Source organism: Phyllobates terribilis, unplaced genomic scaffold (assembly GCF_046119375.1).
Source record: "Phyllobates terribilis strain yellow unplaced genomic scaffold, ASM4611937v1 Scaffold_13__5_contigs__length_258822181, whole genome shotgun sequence".
Lineage (NCBI taxonomy): Eukaryota > Metazoa > Chordata > Amphibia > Anura > Dendrobatidae > Phyllobates > Phyllobates terribilis.
In genome coordinates this window covers 77,678,288-77,697,765 of record NW_027362773.1, presented here as the reverse complement: position 1 = coordinate 77,697,765, position 19,478 = coordinate 77,678,288, and the positions used below count along the sequence as shown (strand labels likewise).

At 46.6% G+C, this 19,478-nt stretch overlaps 1 protein-coding gene across 2 annotated transcripts in view; it reads right to left on the bottom strand.

Annotated features, from left to right (window-relative positions):
* Positions 1-19,478, bottom strand: part of IFTAP (intraflagellar transport associated protein) — a 45,812-nt gene that overhangs the window by 21,807 nt on the left and 4,527 nt on the right. For both annotated transcript variants that reach the window (XM_073658144.1, XM_073658145.1), the window contains exons 2-3: positions 9,236-9,385; positions 5,920-6,069 (exon numbers count right to left, since the gene is read on the bottom strand). In XM_073658144.1, the coding sequence (XP_073514245.1) occupies positions 5,920-6,069; positions 9,236-9,385 (300 nt within the window). The remainder of the gene's footprint in view (positions 1-5,919; positions 6,070-9,235; positions 9,386-19,478) is intronic.

Here is a 19,478-nt window from a genome sequence, read left to right as displayed (position 1 = left end):
CGAGGGGAGAGATGCACATGGGGCGAGGGGAGAGATGCACATGGGGCGAGGGGAGAGATGCACATGGGGCGAGGGGAGAGATGCACATGGGGCGAGGGGAGAGATGCACATGGGGCGAGGGGAGAGATGCACATGGGGCGAGGGGAGAGATGCACATGGGGCGAGGGGAGAGATGCACATGGGGCGAGGGGAGAGATGCACATGGGGCGAGGGGAGAGATGCACATGGGGCGAGGGGAGAGATGCACATGGGGCGAGGGGAGAGATGCACATGGGGCGAGGGGAGAGATGCACATGGGGCGAGGGGAGAGATGCACATGGGGCGAGGGGAGAGATGCACATGGGGCGAGGGGAGAGATGCACATGGGGCGAGGGGAGAGATGCACATGGGGCGAGGGGAGAGATGCACATGGGGCGAGGGGAGAGATGCACATGGGGCGAGGGGAGAGATGCACATGGGGCGAGGGGAGAGATGCACATGGGGCGAGGGGAGAGATGCACATGGGGCGAGGGGAGAGATGCACATGGGGCGAGGGGAGAGATGCACATGGGGCGAGGGGAGAGATGCACATGGGGCGAGGGGAGAGATGCACATGGGGCGAGGGGAGAGATGCACATGGGGCGAGGGGAGAGATGCACATGGGGCGAGGGGAGAGATGCACATGGGGCGAGGGGAGAGATGCACATGGGGCGAGGGGAGAGATGCACATGGGGCGAGGGGAGAGATGCACATGGGGCGAGGGGAGAGATGCACATGGGGCGAGGGGAGAGATGCACATGGGGCGAGGGGAGAGATGCACATGGGGCGAGGGGAGAGATGCACATGGGGCGAGGGGAGAGATGCACATGGGGCGAGGGGAGAGATGCACATGGGGCGAGGGGAGAGATGCACATGGGGCGAGGGGAGAGATGCACATGGGGCGAGGGGAGAGATGCACATGGGGCGAGGGGAGAGATGCACATGGGGCGAGGGGAGAGATGCACATGGGGCGAGGGGAGAGATGCACATGGGGCGAGGGGAGAGATGCACATGGGGCGAGGGGAGAGATGCACATGGGGCGAGGGGAGAGATGCACATGGGGCGAGGGGAGAGATGCACATGGGGCGAGGGGAGAGATGCACATGGGGCGAGGGGAGAGATGCACATGGGGCGAGGGGAGAGATGCACATGGGGCGAGGGGAGAGATGCACATGGGGCGAGGGGAGAGATGCACATGGGGCGAGGGGAGAGATGCACATGGGGCGAGGGGAGAGATGCACATGGGGCGAGGGGAGAGATGCACATGGGGCGAGGGGAGAGATGCACATGGGGCGAGGGGAGAGATGCACATGGGGCGAGGGGAGAGATGCACATGGGGCGAGGGGAGAGATGCACATGGGGCGAGGGGAGAGATGCACATGGGGCGAGGGGAGAGATGCACATGGGGCGAGGGGAGAGATGCACATGGGGCGAGGGGAGAGATGCACATGGGGCGAGGGGAGAGATGCACATGGGGCGAGGGGAGAGATGCACATGGGGCGAGGGGAGAGATGCACATGGGGCGAGGGGAGAGATGCACATGGGGCGAGGGGAGAGATGCACATGGGGCGAGGGGAGAGATGCACATGGGGCGAGGGGAGAGATGCACATGGGGCGAGGGGAGAGATGCACATGGGGCGAGGGGAGAGATGCACATGGGGCGAGGGGAGAGATGCACATGGGGCGAGGGGAGAGATGCACATGGGGCGAGGGGAGAGATGCACATGGGGCGAGGGGAGAGATGCACATGGGGCGAGGGGAGAGATGCACATGGGGCGAGGGGAGAGATGCACATGGGGCGAGGGGAGAGATGCACATGGGGCGAGGGGAGAGATGCACATGGGGCGAGGGGAGAGATGCACATGGGGCGAGGGGAGAGATGCACATGGGGCGAGGGGAGAGATGCACATGGGGCGAGGGGAGAGATGCACATGGGGCGAGGGGAGAGATGCACATGGGGCGAGGGGAGAGATGCACATGGGGCGAGGGGAGAGATGCACATGGGGCGAGGGGAGAGATGCACATGGGGCGAGGGGAGAGATGCACATGGGGCGAGGGGAGAGATGCACATGGGGCGAGGGGAGAGATGCACATGGGGCGAGGGGAGAGATGCACATGGGGCGAGGGGAGAGATGCACATGGGGCGAGGGGAGAGATGCACATGGGGCGAGGGGAGAGATGCACATGGGGCGAGGGGAGAGATGCACATGGGGCGAGGGGAGAGATGCACATGGGGCGAGGGGAGAGATGCACATGGGGCGAGGGGAGAGATGCACATGGGGGGGAGGAGAGAGATGCACATGGGGGGGAGGAGAGAGATGCACATGGGGGGGAGGAGAGAGATGCACATGGGGGGGAGGAGAGAGATGCACATGGGGGGGAGGAGAGAGATGCACATGGGGGGGGAGGAGAGAGATGCACATGGGGGGGGAGGAGAGAGATGCACATGGGGGGGAGGGGAGAGATGCACATGGGGGGGAGGGGAGAGATGCACATGGGGGGGAGGGGAGAGATGCACATGGGGGGGAGGGGAGAGATGCACATGGGGGGAGGGGAGAGATGCACATGGGGGGGAGGGGAGAGATGCACATGGGGGGAGGAGAGATGCACGGGGGGGGGGGGGGAGGAGAGATGCATGGGGGGGGGGGATGAGAGATGCACGGGGGGGGGGATGAGAGATGCACGGGGGGGGGGATGAGAGATGCACGGGGGGGGGGATGAGAGATGCACGGGGGGGGGATGAGAGATGCACGGGGGGGGGATGAGAGATGCACGGGGGGGGGGGATGAGAGATGCACGGGGGGGGGATGAGAGATGCACGGGGGGGGGGATGAGAGATGCACGGGGGGTGAGCTGCACATGGGGGGGTGAGAGCTGCACATGGGGGGGGGGGGTTATGTTTACATAACTTTGTTGCCTTATGAAGGGCGGGGGGGGCCCCCAAAAATTTCTTGCACAGGGGCCCACTACAGTCTGTGTCCGCCCCTGGGATGAAGTAAATGCAGCTGCCCTGTCCTGCTGCAGGGCGTGATGGGGCCTCAGTGATGCGGCTCCTGGCACAGCACATTATGTGGGGCTCCTGGCATAGCTCCTGGCGGGGACCTGGTCTACACTATATGATAAGTATGCACTAAACTCCAAATCCCTCCATTACCCCGCCCCCATATGACCAAAGCCCCGCCCACCCCACCCCCTCCTTGCTGGGCCATGGAAAAATGATCTTGCTTCAAGCCGGTCCCTGGTGCAAAAAAGGTTGGGGACCACTGCACTAGTGCATGCTGAAATTTTTTTTCCAGACATGAAAGGGATGTGTTCCCCTTTAAAACTTTATTTTTTTTATTTATTTTTTTTTTACTTAAATGCATACATATTGGGCTAAATATATTTTTCGCTATTTGTGTTTCATTAAAATTTTTGCACTATTTTGATTTTAGAGGCTCTTAGTTTCATTGCACATTGCTGGCTGCAGAATGAGTTAATGGAGAATATGTCAGTGAGCTCGTTCTGAGGGGAAGTTTATAACCTTTTTACTTGTCTTTCTCTGAACTCTTCACAGCAGATATAAAGTTAGGTCCATATATATATATTATAATTATTAAATTATTACATATATGATTATATATTTAATAAAAAGTTATATGTAAAAGATAGAATATATATGAATAATACTACATTTATTATAATATATAATTTTTAATTCATTTTTTTATTTTAATAATTGTAATACATTTAATAATTATAATATATATATTATAATATATATATAATTTGTAATTCATTTTATTGTAATTATAATATATATAATTTTAATTCATTTTTTTATTTTATATTATTTACCTTTTCATATGTACTTCATTTTTTAAATATTACTAAATGGTGTCCAAATTTGATGGAGATTTTTTTATTAAGTTTATTTATTTTTTTAATAAAAAAAAAAATCTTCTCCATCAAATCTGAGCACAACTTTGTAATATTTTAAAAATGAATAAATAAATCTGAAAAGGTAAATATAAAATAAAAAAAATTCTATATATAATTATTAAAAATATATTGTATCTATTACATATGTGATAATTTTTATTAAATGTGTATATATATATACACATACATGTTATAATTTTTTATTAAATATATATATATATATATATATATATATATATATATATATATATATATATATATATATATATATATATATATATATATATATATACATATACACATACACACACTACATTTATCAGATATATCTATTACAGTCATTTCTGAAAATCCCTTTTGTTATTTTATGATGCGCAGTTTGGATATTTGGATTGTTTTTCTGATGCCCTTGAACAAGTAATGGGTACGGCATAATCCAGAAGCTGTTTTGGTGCCGTTCTTGGGGCAGCGCAGGTTTTCCAGTTACTTTATGCCTGGTTAGCAGAACAATAACAACATTAAGATAAAAGGAGCAGATGTTACCAAGTGGGCTGTGAACTCAAAACAAGCCGAAATATTCACGGGGGACTCTGTACGCTCAGACCGTAAAAACCACAACTTTCCACCCTCCGGCCGCCCCTCCGCACATTTCAGGAATCAAACTTAAAAGACAACGGGCTTTACTCTGTTATGTGCGATCTTTGCACGGTGCTAGATTTGCCCTTTGGTGTTTAGGCCAATGCATTCCTATATATAATCATGCGCCGAATCTCAAAAAAAAGAAGAAAACAAAAACCGCAGATACATGTGACGTGTATATTTTTTTTGTAAGTAGAAAATATTAAAAAAGTGCATTTTATTACCTTTTTTTTCTATAGGGTTCAGCTCAATTTTTTAAATGGGTACAATTGCTTGTAAAAACGAGCAACTTTGCAACTGGTCTCTTTAAAAATACTCTCTGTTCTCAAGAATGGAGGGTTATTAATGCTACAGTTTACAGCTCGTTGCCTAGGTTATTAACCACCGCTGCAGTCCATCAGAGGTGGCCGTTCTCCTAAGCAAAGAGTGCAGCGCTTACAAGCTGTTTGCTAGAGCTTGTAATCGCGCTTCTGAAGCTGGCCGAATCCCTGGCTCCAGTCATCTTTAGTCCCCCTGCGCTCCTCTGATGCGCCCTCTGCTTGCAGCTTGGGACAGCGCACAGGGCAGGCTAGCAGCGCAGCCATGACGCGCGCCCGAACTGTCAATCTTCATTCGCGCACAGTCCTTGGTGAGCAGGAAGTGTGCTCCATCCTCATTAATATTTTATTATTGCAGTCAGAAGGGGGTTTTTTTCTGATTAATTTTTCTAAATATATTAGTCAGTTTTTTTGTTTGTTTTTCTCTGCCAATTTTTTTTTTTTTTTTTTTTTTTTTTTTTTTTTTTTGAGTAATTTTTGTGATGTATTGTGTTTTTTTATTTTATTTGTTACAAAGCTCCAAATCCCTTGTAAAGACTTAAAGAGCAATTCACTTCCAAAAATTATCTTTAGATGTGTCAGGACTGTAAATATAAGCAACTTACTAATATATCTATGTGTATAAAGGTGAACCAATATCATTATCTGACCGCCCGCGGTCCTGGTGGCTCCACTTCTGACTTGGTTTCCCGTGTCGGCACATCATCAGGGTTGTGCCTCAGGGGGGCTGGCCGATGGGCTCATTATAATAGTCAAGCCTGCCCCGTTCTCTGTATAGACAAAGAGGCTGTCTTAGTAACTGAGCAGTCAGCCAGCCCCCTTCACCCACAACCTTGATGTGCCGACACAGTTAAGGAACACAGAGCCAGAAGTGGAGTGATGAGTACATTGTGGACCCACTGGAAAGAAAAAAGTACACTATGGGCAAGCGGGTCAAAGTCTCCGCAACGGAGAGTGCCTTTAATAGGATGCCAGATATTTCAGCACTCCTCGATATAAGGCCCTGTGTATTAGTGGATCGTACCTGGTGGGAGACGGGTGAAGGTGGACAGGAATTCTTCATACGTCTGTTCTGGGACACTGATAAAGCGACTTAAAACGCTATTTGCCATTTCATCATCTGTTACAACCGGCGGTGACGTCTCATCAGAGCTGGGCATGATGGAGCTCCAACCTACAGAGTCACATCGACAGAAAACACAAAGGGAAAATGCGTTAGCCGGGATCATAACTGTGGGACTATTTTCAATTAGTGATGAGAGAGCACTAAAATGCTCGGGTGCTCGATGCTCGGGTCGAGCAAATTGTAAAACTCTGTGCTTGACCCAAGGAACGAATATAATTGAAGTCAATGGAAACTCTAGCATTTTTCCGGCCCCCTGACCCACCCTGAGGTCTGGAGAGGGTCTAAAAATTGGTCAAAATCGATGGAAGCAGCACTGAAATGACATGGGAACAGCATGGTGAAGACCCCTGGAAGCATTTCTGACTCCCAGGTCACTGCTGAGAACAGAGTATTACGCCACTTTTACGGACTCACAATAAAACATACAAAAATTAAACCAAAATGGATTTTCCTGGGAAATATGTTAAGGAGCTTCCTTTCCAGGGTAATGACTTGTATATAAGGCAAAATAAATAAACAAAAATGCTCCTCCACACCTTGGATATGTTCACATGTAGCGTTTTTGATGCGTTTTTTGCACTTTTGCATTGCTTTCAAACCAAGACAAATGCATTCACCGTGAAATGTCATTTTAACATTTTACAACCTTATCTGGCCATGTGGTGTGTGACATCATCAGACACATGCATATAGTGCTGAAAAGACATGGGAACAGCATGGGGAAGACCTCCGGAAGCATCTCTGACTCCCAGATCACTGCCTAAAAGTGTGCCCATCACAAGTGATCCTTGGCGCATGCGAAGATGCCTCCCGCCATGCACCGGTCGTTGCAGACTTGCAACAATCACCGTCCACGTCCTTGTCCCACTGCAGCGTTCAGTTGTCCCTACCCCATTCCTTGGAATGCAAGCGCTAGTATGCAGCCAGCAACCCACCCACAGGTTGCAATACTATACTGAGAAATTTTTGACAGCTGTTTGCACTTGAAATGTGGCCTTTTAGGCTAATGGAGGCGGAAGCTGTCCACAATCTTATGGCGGCGACCGGGTATCCATACTCGGTCCCCAGCCACCACTATTTCTCCCGATGTTGTCTCCGCCACAAGCACAGGTCCTACATTACCCGTGCCCTCCCCAGTGCACTTAGGTGGGAAGTACCGCCTAACCACAAACATGTGGACAAGTGAATGTGGGCAGGGAGGGTACGGAGCCAGTCCACATTAAAAATGCAGCCATAGAGTGTCCGGGAACCTTCCCACACACTTTTCTTAGCCAGGACTGCTTCTCAGCAGGGTTGGACGGGCCCACCAGAAAATCCTTGGGTGGGCCCTGGCTTCTCCATCAGGAGAGTTTATGATAGGCGCAAACTTTGCAGCTGCTATGGGGCTCTTGAGCGGGGGAGAAAGGTGAGCCCTCAGAATCAAATCCACTTTTTACGGACTCAATAAAACATATAAAAACGAAGATAACATTTTTTCCAGGAAAATCGATTTTAAGGAACATCCTTTCCAGGGTAATGACTTTCACATAAGGCAAAATAAATATACAAAAATGCTCCTCCACACCTTGGACTATGTTCACAAGTAGCGTTTTTGAAGCGTTTCTTGAACTTTTGCATTGCTTTCAACGGTGAAATTTATTTTCACCAGTAAATGTCATTTTAATATTTTACTACCTTACCTGGCCATGTGGTGTGTGAGACTTGATCAGGCACATCATGTTACATTTATGAAGGAGGGACTCAAAGTCACAAAGCCTATTTTTACAAGGCCATCAGGCCATCTGAGGTGGGCAAATTTTCTTTTTCATATTAATACTGTAAAGTTTGAAACTTGGATGTCCAGCAGGCAGCCCTCACAATTTATAGAGCGCCAGCAGGCGGCTTCCACTATTTTTAGAGAGCCAGCAGGCGTCTTGGAGAACGTTGAGACCAAGATAGTAAACCACATCATTTAAATGTTTACTGTAAATGGAATGAGGCCTACAAATAAAAACACAGTACAATATGGTGGAGGTTCAAAGATATTTTGATGTTGTTTTGCTGCCTCTGCACTGGGTGCCTTGACTGTGTGCAAGACATCATGAAATCTGAAGATTCCCAAAGGATTTTGGGTTGCAGTGTAGTGCCCAGTGTCAAAGCTGGATTTGCATCCTAGATCATGGGTCTTCCAGGAGGATGATGATACCAAATATACTTCAAGAAGCACCCAGAAATGGATGGAAACAAAGCACTGGAGAGTTTTGAAGTGGTAATTCCAGCTCCAGTAGCGTTAAGTCTCCCACCACTACCTCTTACATACAGAAGCTACAAATAAACTGCGAATGACACATTAAATCAGTAAATTTCTGTCAAATTTTCAACTTTGATGAATTTGTGAGTACAGATCACCGTAAAAATTATGAATCGGTCAGTGAGTGTATGGGAAAAAGTCAATCTAGTTATGGACTGTGGAAGAGATGTATGTGACCAGAATGAACACTCATTTCCAGCAGATGTTACCACCTAGCACCTGTCCCTATTCTAAATACAGAAAACAGCGGTATCAATGGGGAATAGAATAGTTTGTTTGTTTTTCTCTGCCATTTTTTTTTTTTTTTTTTTATATATAATTTTTGCATTCAGTTTCTTTCTTTTTTTTTTGAGTAATTTTTGTGATGTATTGTTTTGTTTTTTTTTTGTTTCGTTTTTATTTTATTTGTTACAAAGCTCCAAACCCCTTGTAAAGAGTTAAAGAGCCATTCACTTCCAAAAATTATCTTTAGATATGTCAGGACTATAAATATAAGCAACTTACTAACATACTTATGTGTACAAAGGTGAACCAATATCATTATCTGACAGCCCGCGGTCATGGCGGCTCCACTTCTGACTTGGTTTCCCGTGTTAGCACATCATCAGGGTTGTGCCTCAGGGGGGCTGGCCGATGGGCTCATTATAATAGTCAAGCCTGCCCACTTCTCTGTATAGACAAAGAAGCTGTCTTAGTAACTGAGCAGTCAGCCAGCCCCCTTCACCCACAACCTTGATACGTCGACACAATTAAAGGAGCACGGGGCCAGAAGTGGAGTGATGGGTACATAGTGGACCCTCTGGAAAGAAAAAAGTACGCTATGGGCAAGCGGGTCAAAGTCTCCGCAACGGAGAGCGCCTTTAATAGGATGCCAGATATTTCAGCACTCCTCGATATAAGGCCCCGTGTATTAGTGGATCGTACCTGGTGGGAGGCGGGTGAAGGTGGACAGGAATTCTTCATACGTCTGTTCTGGGACACTGATAAAGCAACTTAGAACGCTATTCGCCATTTCATCATCCACTACAACCGGCGGTGACGTCTCGTCAGAGCTGGGCATGATGGAACTCCAACCTACAGAGTCACATCGACAGAAAACACAAAGGGAAAATGAGTTAGCCGGGATCATAACTGTGGGACTTTGTTTTCAATTAGTGATGAGTGAGCACAAACGCTCGAGTGCTCAATGCTCAGGTCGAGCAAATCGAAAACGCTCTGTGCTCGATCCAAGGAAAGAATATAATTGAAGTCAATGGAAACGCTAGCATTTTTCCAGCCCCCCGCCCCACCCGGAGGTCTGGAGGGGGTCTAAAAATTGGTCAAAATCGATGGAAGCAGCACTGAAATGACATGGGAACAGCATGGGGAAGACCCCTGGAAGCATTTCTGACTCCCAGGTCACTGCTGAGAACAGAGTATTACGCCACTTTTACGGACTCACAATAAAACATACAAAAATTAAACCAAAATGGATTTTCCTGGGAAATACAGTTAGGTCCATATATATTTGGACAGAGACAACATTTTTCTAATTTTGGTTCTAGACATTACCACAATGAATTTTAAACAAAACAATTCAGATGCAGTTGAAGTTCAGACTTTCAGCTTTCATTTGAGGGTATCCACATTAAAATTGGATGAAGGGTTTAGGAGTTTCAGCTCCTTAACATGTGCCACCCTGTTTTTAAAGGGACCAAAAGTAATTGGACAATTGACTCCAAAGCTATTTCATGGACAGGTGTGGGCAATCCCTTCGTTAGGTCATTCTCAATTAAGCAGATAAAAGGCCTGGAGTTGATTTGAGGTGTGGTGCTTGCATTTGGAAGGTTTTGCTGTGAAGTAAACATGCAGTCAAAGGAGCTCTCCATGCAGGTGAAACAAGCCATCCTTAAGCTGCAAAAACAGAAAAAAAACATCCGAGAAATTGCTACAATATTAGGAGTGGCAAAACCTACAGTTTAGTACATCCTGAGAAAGAAAGAAAGCGCTGGTGAACTCATCAATGCAAAAAGACCTGGGCACCCACGGAAGACAACAGTGGTGGATGATCGCAGAATAATCTCCATGGTGAAGAGAAACCCCTTCACAACAGCCAACCAAGTGAACAACACTCCAGGAGGTAGGCATATCAATATCCAAATCTACCATAAAGAGAAGACTGCATGAAAATAAATACAGAGGGTTCACTGCACGGTGCAAGCCACTCAAAAGCATCAAGAATAAAAAGGCTAGACTGGACTTTGCTAAAAAACATCTAAAAAAGCCAGCACAGTTCTGGAAGAACATTCTTTGGACAGATGAAACCAAGATCAACCTCTACCAGAATGATGGAAAGAGAAAAGTATGGCGCAGGCGTGGTACAGCTCATGATCCAAAGCATACCACATCATCTGTAAAACATGGCGGAGGCAGTGTGATGGCTTGGGCATGCATGGCTGCCAGTGGCACTGGGTCACTAGTGTTTATTGATGATGTGACACAGGACAGAAGCAGCCGAATGAATTCTGATGTATTCAGAGCCATACTGTGTGCTCAGATCCAGCCAAATGCAGCCAAACTGATTGGTCGTCGTTTCATACTACAGATGGACAATGACCCAAAACATAAAACCAAAGCAACCCAGGAGTTTATTAAAGCAAAGAAGTGGAATATCCTTAATTGGCCAAGTCAGTCACCTGATCTCAACCCAATTGAGTATGCATTTCACTTGTTAAAGACTGAACTTCAGACAGAAAGGCCCACAAACAAACAGCAACTGAAAACCACCGCAGTGAAGGCCTGGCAGAGCATCAGAAAGGAGGAAACACAGCGTCTGGTGATGTCCATGAGTTCAAGACTTCAGGCAGTCATTGCCAACAAAGGGTTTTCAACCAAGTACTAGAAATTAAATAATTGTACATAAAATGTTCATCTGTCCAATTACTTTTGGTCCCTTTAAAAACAGGGTGGCACATGTTAAGGAGCTGAAACTCCTAAACCCTTCATCAAATTTTAAGGTGGATACCCTCAAATGAAAGCTGAAAGTCCGAACTTCAACTGCATCTGAATTGTTTTGTTTAAAAATCATTGTGGTAATGTCTAGAACCAAAATAAGAAAAATGTTGTCTCTGTCCAAATATATATGGACCTAGCTGTATGTTAAGGAACATCCTTTCCAGGGTAAGGACTTTCCTATAAGGCAAAATAAATAGACAAAAAACAAAAATGCTCCTCCACAACTTGGGCTATGTTCACACGTAGCGTTTTTGATGCGTTTTTGCACTTTTGCATTGCTTTCAAACCAAGACAAATGCATTCACCGGGAAATGTCATTAACATTTTACAACCTTATCTGGCCATGTGGTGTGTGACACATCATACACATGCATACAGTGCTGAAAAGACATGGGAACAGCATGGGGGAAGACCCCCGGAAGCATCTCTGACTCCCAGGTCACTGCCTAAAAGTGTGCCCATCACAAGTGATCCTTGGCACATGCGAAGATGCCTCCCGCCATGCACCTGTTGTTGCAGACTTGCAACAATCACCGCCCACATCCTTGTCCCACTGCAGCGTTCAGTTGTCCCTACCCCATTCCTTGGAATGCAAGTACTAGTATGCAGCCAGCCACCCATCCACAGGCTGCAATACTATACGGAGAAATTTTTGACAGCTGTTTGCACTTGAAATGTGGCCTTTTTGGTTAATGGAGGCAGAAGCTGTCCACAACCTTATGGCGGCGGCGACCGGGTATCCATACTCGGTCCCCAGCCGCCACTATTTCTCCCGGTGTGGTCTCCGCCACAAGCACAGGTCCTACAACATTACCCGTGCCCTCCCCAGTGCACTTAGGTGGGAAGTACCGCCTAAGCACAAACATGTGGACAAGTGAATGTGGGCACGGAGGGTACGGAGCCAGTCCACATTAAAAATGCAGCCATAGAGTGTCTGGGAACCTTCCCACACACTTTTCTTAGCCAGGACTGCTTCTCAGCAGGGTTGGACGGGCCCACCTTGAGCGGGGGAGAAAGGTGAGCCCTCAGAATCAAATCCATTTTTACGGACTCAAAACATACAAAAACAAAGATAAAATAGATTTTCCTGGAAAAAATGTCAAGGAACATCCTTTCCAGGGTAATGACTTTCACATAAGGCAAAATAAATATACATAAAATGCTCCTCCACACCTTGGACTATGTTCACACGTAGCGTTTTTGAAGCGTTTCTTGAACTTTTGCATTGCTTTCAACGGTGAAATTTATTTTCACCAGTAAATGTCATTTTAATATTTTACTACCTTACCTGGCCATGTGGTGTGTGAGACTTGATCAGGCACATCATGTTACATTTATGAAGGAGGGACTCAAAGTCACAAAGCCTATTTTTACAAGGCCATCAGGCCATCTGAGGTGGGCAAATTTTCTTTTTCATATTAATACTGTAAAGTTTGAAACTTGGATGTCCAGCAGGCGGCCCTCACAATTTATAGAGCGCCAGCAGGCGGCTTTCACTATTTTTAGAGAGCCAGCAGGCGTCTTGGAGAACGATGAGACCAAGATAGTAAACCACATCATTTAAATGTTTACTGTAAATGGAATGAGGCCTACAAATAAAAACACAGTACAATATGGTGGAGGTTCAAAGATATTTTGATGTTGTTTTGCTGCCTCTGCACTGGGTGCAAGACATCATGAAATCTGAAGATTCCCAAAGGATTTTGGGTTGCAGTGTAGTGCCCAGTGTCAAAGCTGGATTTGCATCCTAGATCATGGGTCTTCCAGCAGGATGATGATACCAAATATACTTCAAGAAGCACCCAGAAATGGATGGAAACAAAGCACTGGAGAGTTTTGAAGTGGTAATTCCAGCTCCAGTAGCGTTACGTCTCCCACCACTACCTCTTACATACAGAAGCTACAAATAAACTGCGAATGAAACATTAAATCAGTACATTTCTGTCAAATTTTCAACTTTTATGAATTTGTGAGTACAGATCACCGTAAAAATTATGAATCGGTCAGTGAGTGTATGGGAAAAAGTCAATCTAGTTATGGACTGTGGAAGAGATGTATGTGACCAGAATGAACACTCATTTCCAGCAGATGTTACCACCTAGCACCTGTCCCTATTCTAAATACAGAAAACAGCGGTATCAATAGGGAATAGAATAAAAAAAAAATTTGTTTGGTTGAAGCAGCAAGGAATATAAGGCAATAATCCTTGTCTGAATGCGTGTAATATGCTCTCTGTAGTGTGATAGCTCATCCATACATGAATTGCAGATGAGAAGTAATATTGTAGAATATAAAACAGATTTTAACCGGCCCGAACAAGGTTTTTTTTTGGACATGACAGCACCAAATTGAAGGAACGCAAGCAATCCTGCCTCCTTTGATGAATTTCTGAGTGCAGATTATATTAAAAACATGAATCTGTCAATGATTTCTTGAAAAAAAGCAATCAAGTTATTGACAGTGTAAAAGATGTATGCGACGACAATGAACACTCATTTCCAACTGATGATACCTAGCACCTGTCCCTATTCTAAATGCAGTTAACAGCGGTATCAATAGGGAATAGAATAGATTTTTTGTTTGTTTGGTTGCAGCAGCAAAGAGTATAAGGCAATAATCCCTGTTTGGATGCATGTAATACGCTATCCATAGTGAAATAGCTCACCCGTAGACGAATTGCAGATAGGAGAGGCAATATTGTAGAATATAGAATCGATTTGAATTGGCCTTCCCATCATTATTTAGCGGGTCTCCTATCATGTTATTGTGTATGCAGTAAGTGCAACGGCTGCCAAAAATTAGGACGCACTCCAATATCCCTTTGAAGAGCAGTGGAGGGCCTCAGTAAAAAAAAATGGTTTCCGATTATTAAGGAATGGGTCTCCTAGACTGGTAATGCCCATGCACTAAGGGCATGGGCTGAAAAACATTTACCCCTGGGGAGTATACATATATATTATATGGAATGTTAGAGGTAGGCCTCTAAAAATGGTTCCTACGGGCATCATAAAACACCCTTAAAAAAATTAATGGGGGTTTTGCATGATGGTCACCCTGGTGATAAGGTGGTGGAGGATGAGAAGGAGGAGGAGGATGACATAAAAAAGATGAAATCCTGAAGCGTATACCCATGTGTGGGTGTGAAGAGGTGCATGGGAATAGACCTCAAAAAAAAAAAAAAAAAAAAACACTGGATTTGAGTTTATATTCCGCTGCTATCATCCGGTGGTGTCGAGGAGTCTGGGCCAATCCAGCCCTTGCTCATTTTGATAGGAGTCAGCCTGTCAGCATTTTCAGATGACAGGCGGATGCGCCTATCAGTTATAATACCAAGGCGTAGAGAGACAGTTCATGCCACGTGTCCAGCTTGGATACCCAATAGGTGTAAGGCACAGAGGAATCACGGAGGATGCTGGTACAGTCGCCAAGGTACTCCTTCAGCATCTTCCAAAACTTTTCCCTCCTTGTGAGACTACCGCGCGAATTAGGGCCTGGGCACTGGGAGGGTCTGCGAAAACAGTCCCAGACCTTTGACAGCGTTCCCCTGCCTCTGCTGCATCTGGGTTGTGTTTCCCTCGCCTGTACTCCTTGGTTGTCAAAGGAACTGTGACCTCTGCCGCCAGCATTGTCAGATGGGAATTTTTTTTTAATAATTCTTCAACAAGGGTCTTCTGGTACTGCAACATTTTATTAGACCTCTCCAGGGAAGGAGAGATAGAAAGTTCTAATTTTAGCGCCACCAGGTTCCGGCCATTGTCACACACGATCATGCCTGGCTGTAGGTTCAGGGGTGAGAGCCACAGATCTGTCTGCTCCGTTAAACCTTAGAACTCTTGAGTGGTGTGCTGTTTGTCACCTAAGCATATTAGCTTCAGCAGAGCCTATTGCAGATTGTCCGAGGCAGTGATGCAGTGCTTCCAGCTGGCGGCGGATATTGACGTTCCCGGAGATGGAGGGTGAGGAGGAGGAGGTGCACGAACTGCTGTAAAAGGTGGGGACAACCCTGACTGACCCAGGGCCTGCAATCCCCAGCGTCAGTACGACGTGTTCCATCCCAGGGTCTGACTGGGTCACCAGCTTCCACAATATTCACCCAGTGTGCAGTCAGGGAAATGCAGCGTCCCTGCCACAAGCGCTTGTCCACGTGTCCATGGTTAGGTGGACCTTCCCAGTAACGGTGTTGGTAAGGGTACGGGTAATGTTAAGGGACAGATGCTTGTGTAAGGCAGGGACAGTACACCAGGAGAAATAGTGGCGACTGGGTACCGAGGGAAGGCCGCCGCCATGAGGTCATGGAAAACTTCTGTCTCCACAAGCCTAAAAGGCAACATTTCCAAGGCAAGCAATATGTGGCAGTTTAGTATTGTGGTCTGTGGGTGGGTGGCTGCGTATTTGCTCTTGCATTCCAAAGACTGGGGTAGGGACAACTGAACTCTGTGCTGAGGACAACGACGTGGTTGCAAGTGTGCAATGACAAGTGCAGGGTGGGAGGATTCTTCACCTGCGTCATAGACAGGGGTATTTGGCGTGCACGCACAACAGCAGAAGAGGCAATGGTGCCACCCACAGACACCATCTCTGGACCCTGGCGTTCGGCCCAACTAGTCGGGAGCTTTGCCGTCATGTGCCTGATCATGCTGGTGGTGGTCAGGCTGGTAGTTTTGCTGCCCCTGCTGATGCTGGCATGACAGATGATGCAAATAGGCTTTTTTGGGTTAACTGGACAGTCTTTAAAAAAGTGCCAGACTCGGGAAAACCTAACAGTTGGACTGGTAACTTCCTTCGTGTTGGGGTTCTGGGGAACAGTTGCCCGCCTTGTGTCTGTGGCCACCACACTGCTTCTTCCTGCCTGTTGTGGTGCTACGGCTCCCTCCTCCTCTGCGCTGCTGTCCTCGCTCAGCATGTCACCTTCCCAGGATGGGTCAGGGACTTCATCGTCCACCACCTCACCCTGGTCCTCCTTCTGACTTTCTGGCAATTGTGTCTCATCATCATCCACCTCTTGCGACAGTAATTGCACTGTCCCACCGTCGCCTTCGTGTGATCCTGGCTGTTCAAATATTTGGGCACCACTACATGCAATCTCCTCTTGCCCTGCTTGAAGCGGACACAACGAGAGGCCAAAATCTACACTGCTCAAAAAAATAAAGGGAACACTTAAACAACAGAATATAACTCCAAGTAAATCAAACTTATGTGAAATCAAACTGTCCACTTAGGAAACAACACTGATTGACAATCAATTTCACATGCTGTTGTGCAAATGGAATAGACAATAGATGGAAATTATTGGCAATTATCAAGACACCCTCAATAAAGGAGTGGTTCTGCAGGTGGGGACCACAGACCACATCTCAGTACCAATGCTTTCCAGCTGATGTTTTGGTCACTTTTGAATGTTGGTTGTGCTATCACACTCGTGGTAGCACGAGACGGACTCTACAACCCACAGAAGTTGCTCAGGTGGTGCAGCTCATCCAGGATGGCACATCAATGCGAGCTGTGGTAAGAAGGTTTGCAGTGTCTGTCAGCGTAGTGTCCAGAGGCTGGAGGCGCTACCAGGAGACAGGACAGTACACCAAGAGACGTGGAGGGGGCCAGTACACCAGGAGATGAGCAGGATGCTTGGCATTTGCCACAGAATACCAGGATTGGCGAAGTCGCCATTGGCGCCCTGTGCTCTTCACAGATGAAAGCAGGTTCACACTGAGCACATGTGACAGACGTGACAGACTCTGGAGACGCCGTGGAGAGTGATCTGCTGCCTGCAACATCTTTCAGCATGACCGGTTAGGCAGTGGGTCAGTAATGGTGTGGGGTGGCATTTCTTTGGAGGGCCGCACAGCCCTCCATGTGCTCGCCAGAGGTAGCCTGACTGCCATTAGGTACCGAGAGGAGATCCTCAGACCCCTTGTGAGACCATATGCTGGTGCGGTTGGCCCTGGGTTCCTACTAATGCAGGATAATGCCAGACCTCATGTGGCTTGAGTGTGTCAGCAGTTCCTGCAAGGTGAAGGCACTGATGCTATGGACTGGCCTGCCCGTTCCCCAGACCTGAATCCGATTGAGCACATCTGGAACATCATGTCTCGCTCCATCCACCAACGTCACGTTGCACCACAGACTGTCCAGGAGTTGGCGGATGCTTTAGTCCAGGTCTGGGAGGAGATCCCACAGGAGACCATCCGCAACCTCATCAGGAGCATGCCCAGGCATTGTAGGGAGGTCATACAGGCACGTGGAGGCCACACACAATACTCAGCCTCATTTTGACTAGTTTTAAGGACATTACATCAAAGTTAGATCAGCCTGTAAAGTGTTTTTCCACTTTAATTTTGGGGGTGACTCCAAATCCAGGCCTCCATTGGTTAATAAATTTGATTTACATTGATGATTTTTGTGTGATTTTGTTGTCAGCACAATCAACTTTGTACAGAACAAAGTATTCAATGAGAATATTTCATTCAGATCTAGGATGTGTTATTTCAGTGTTCCCTTTATTTTTTTGAGCAGTGTATAAATGGAAATGTGAACAGCTCTTCGGAATGTCCAAGTGTGGGATCAGTTGTCTCTGGGTACTCGGCATGGTGGGAGGAAGGAGGATCAGGGTGAGGATTATGCGGTCCAGACTCAAGGCTGCTGAGACTGGACCGTGTGGAAGACAGGGTGGTGCTGGCAAACTGACTAAAAGCATTATCTGCTATCCAACCAACCTTTTCACACTGGTCTGGCTTCAAGAGTGGTGTTCCACGGACCCCTACAAAGTGGCACAGGAAGCTAGGTCAACATGATGTGGGTGTTTGTTGTGCTCCCTCAGCAGGTACAGTTTCACCTTGCCCACGACCTCGGCCTCTGCGTGCACCATCAATATCACGTCCACTTCCCCATCCCCTACCACGCGCCTTGCCCATTTTAAAATGGGGTGTAATATTTTGCAGGTTCAACAAAATTTCACGATTATTATCGCAGTAATATTTGACCACCTCAGATGGACAAGTTTCACGGCTTGCACTATATAGCAATGCTATTCAAATCAACCCAGTGTGGCTGTGGGCTGTTAAACAAACGGACCAGTATAAATTATGTATTTTGCTTTTCACAAAAATTAGCAGGATTAAGAGCAAAAAGAATATTATTGTCCCAGATATCTAGGGCTATTGATCTGAGTTCCAGTAGCAGAAGAATGTGCAATGGACCCTATTCTGTACTATACTAGCTCTCCACAAACTCTGTCTAACGAGTGCCATCAGCAGTTCATTTGAATGGCAAAAAAGAATAAAACACAAAGTAAAATTAAAAAAATGCATATTGCCATGAGATTGTACAAACCATTGATGTAGATGTTAAACCCTAATGCACGACCCCTGCCCAAACGCCCTTTTTTTGGGAGGGCAATGCCCTGTTTGGACAACCCCCTTTAAAGGGTTATCTCATTAAATACATAGGTATCTACAGGGTAAGTGCTAAAGCTATGACCGCTGGGGGTCCGAGGGTTGGGGCTTTTAGCAGTTTCGAGTATGGAGGTCCAAGAAAATTATTCCAAGACGCCAGGAAAATCTGAACGGGAAATAGTCGCACTCGCCGACTCCAAACCTCTTACTTGACACCGCTGCAGGGTTTGTCGTCCCGAGGGGCTCAGGCGGCACTAACCACATCATCTCGGTGGTTTAAATGCAAATTTTGGGGGTTTTAGAGAAGGAAATATTTTCTTGTGTTTTCCAGGCTCCAGAATACGGCGGTTTATGGTTTACGCAAGAAAATGAATACTTGACAGACAGGACAGGGGCAAGAAAAGTCAATTCTTCCCCTAATCAGATGCATTTTTCTTTTAATCAGAATGAAATTCCGAAAATTGCGACCCTTTTACTTTCAGGGGCCACATATCAGCCACTTGTACATCACTGCGCCTGGTTCCCACTAATGCAAAATCCCTGGTCTGAAGATGGACCCCTATACTAAATCCTTAAGAGGATCCCCATCTACAATGATGGTAGTAAAGGGACCATCTCCCAACACCAATAAGAAAAACACCCTCAACAATCTGGAAATTCCCACTTTTAGACGTTATTAAGATAATCTCCATCCCTTTTCTGGCCCACTACCACATCTGGAATATTGGGACTGTTGACACCAATGGGCCCGATTCACTTGCAATTTTTTTTTTTTTTTTTTT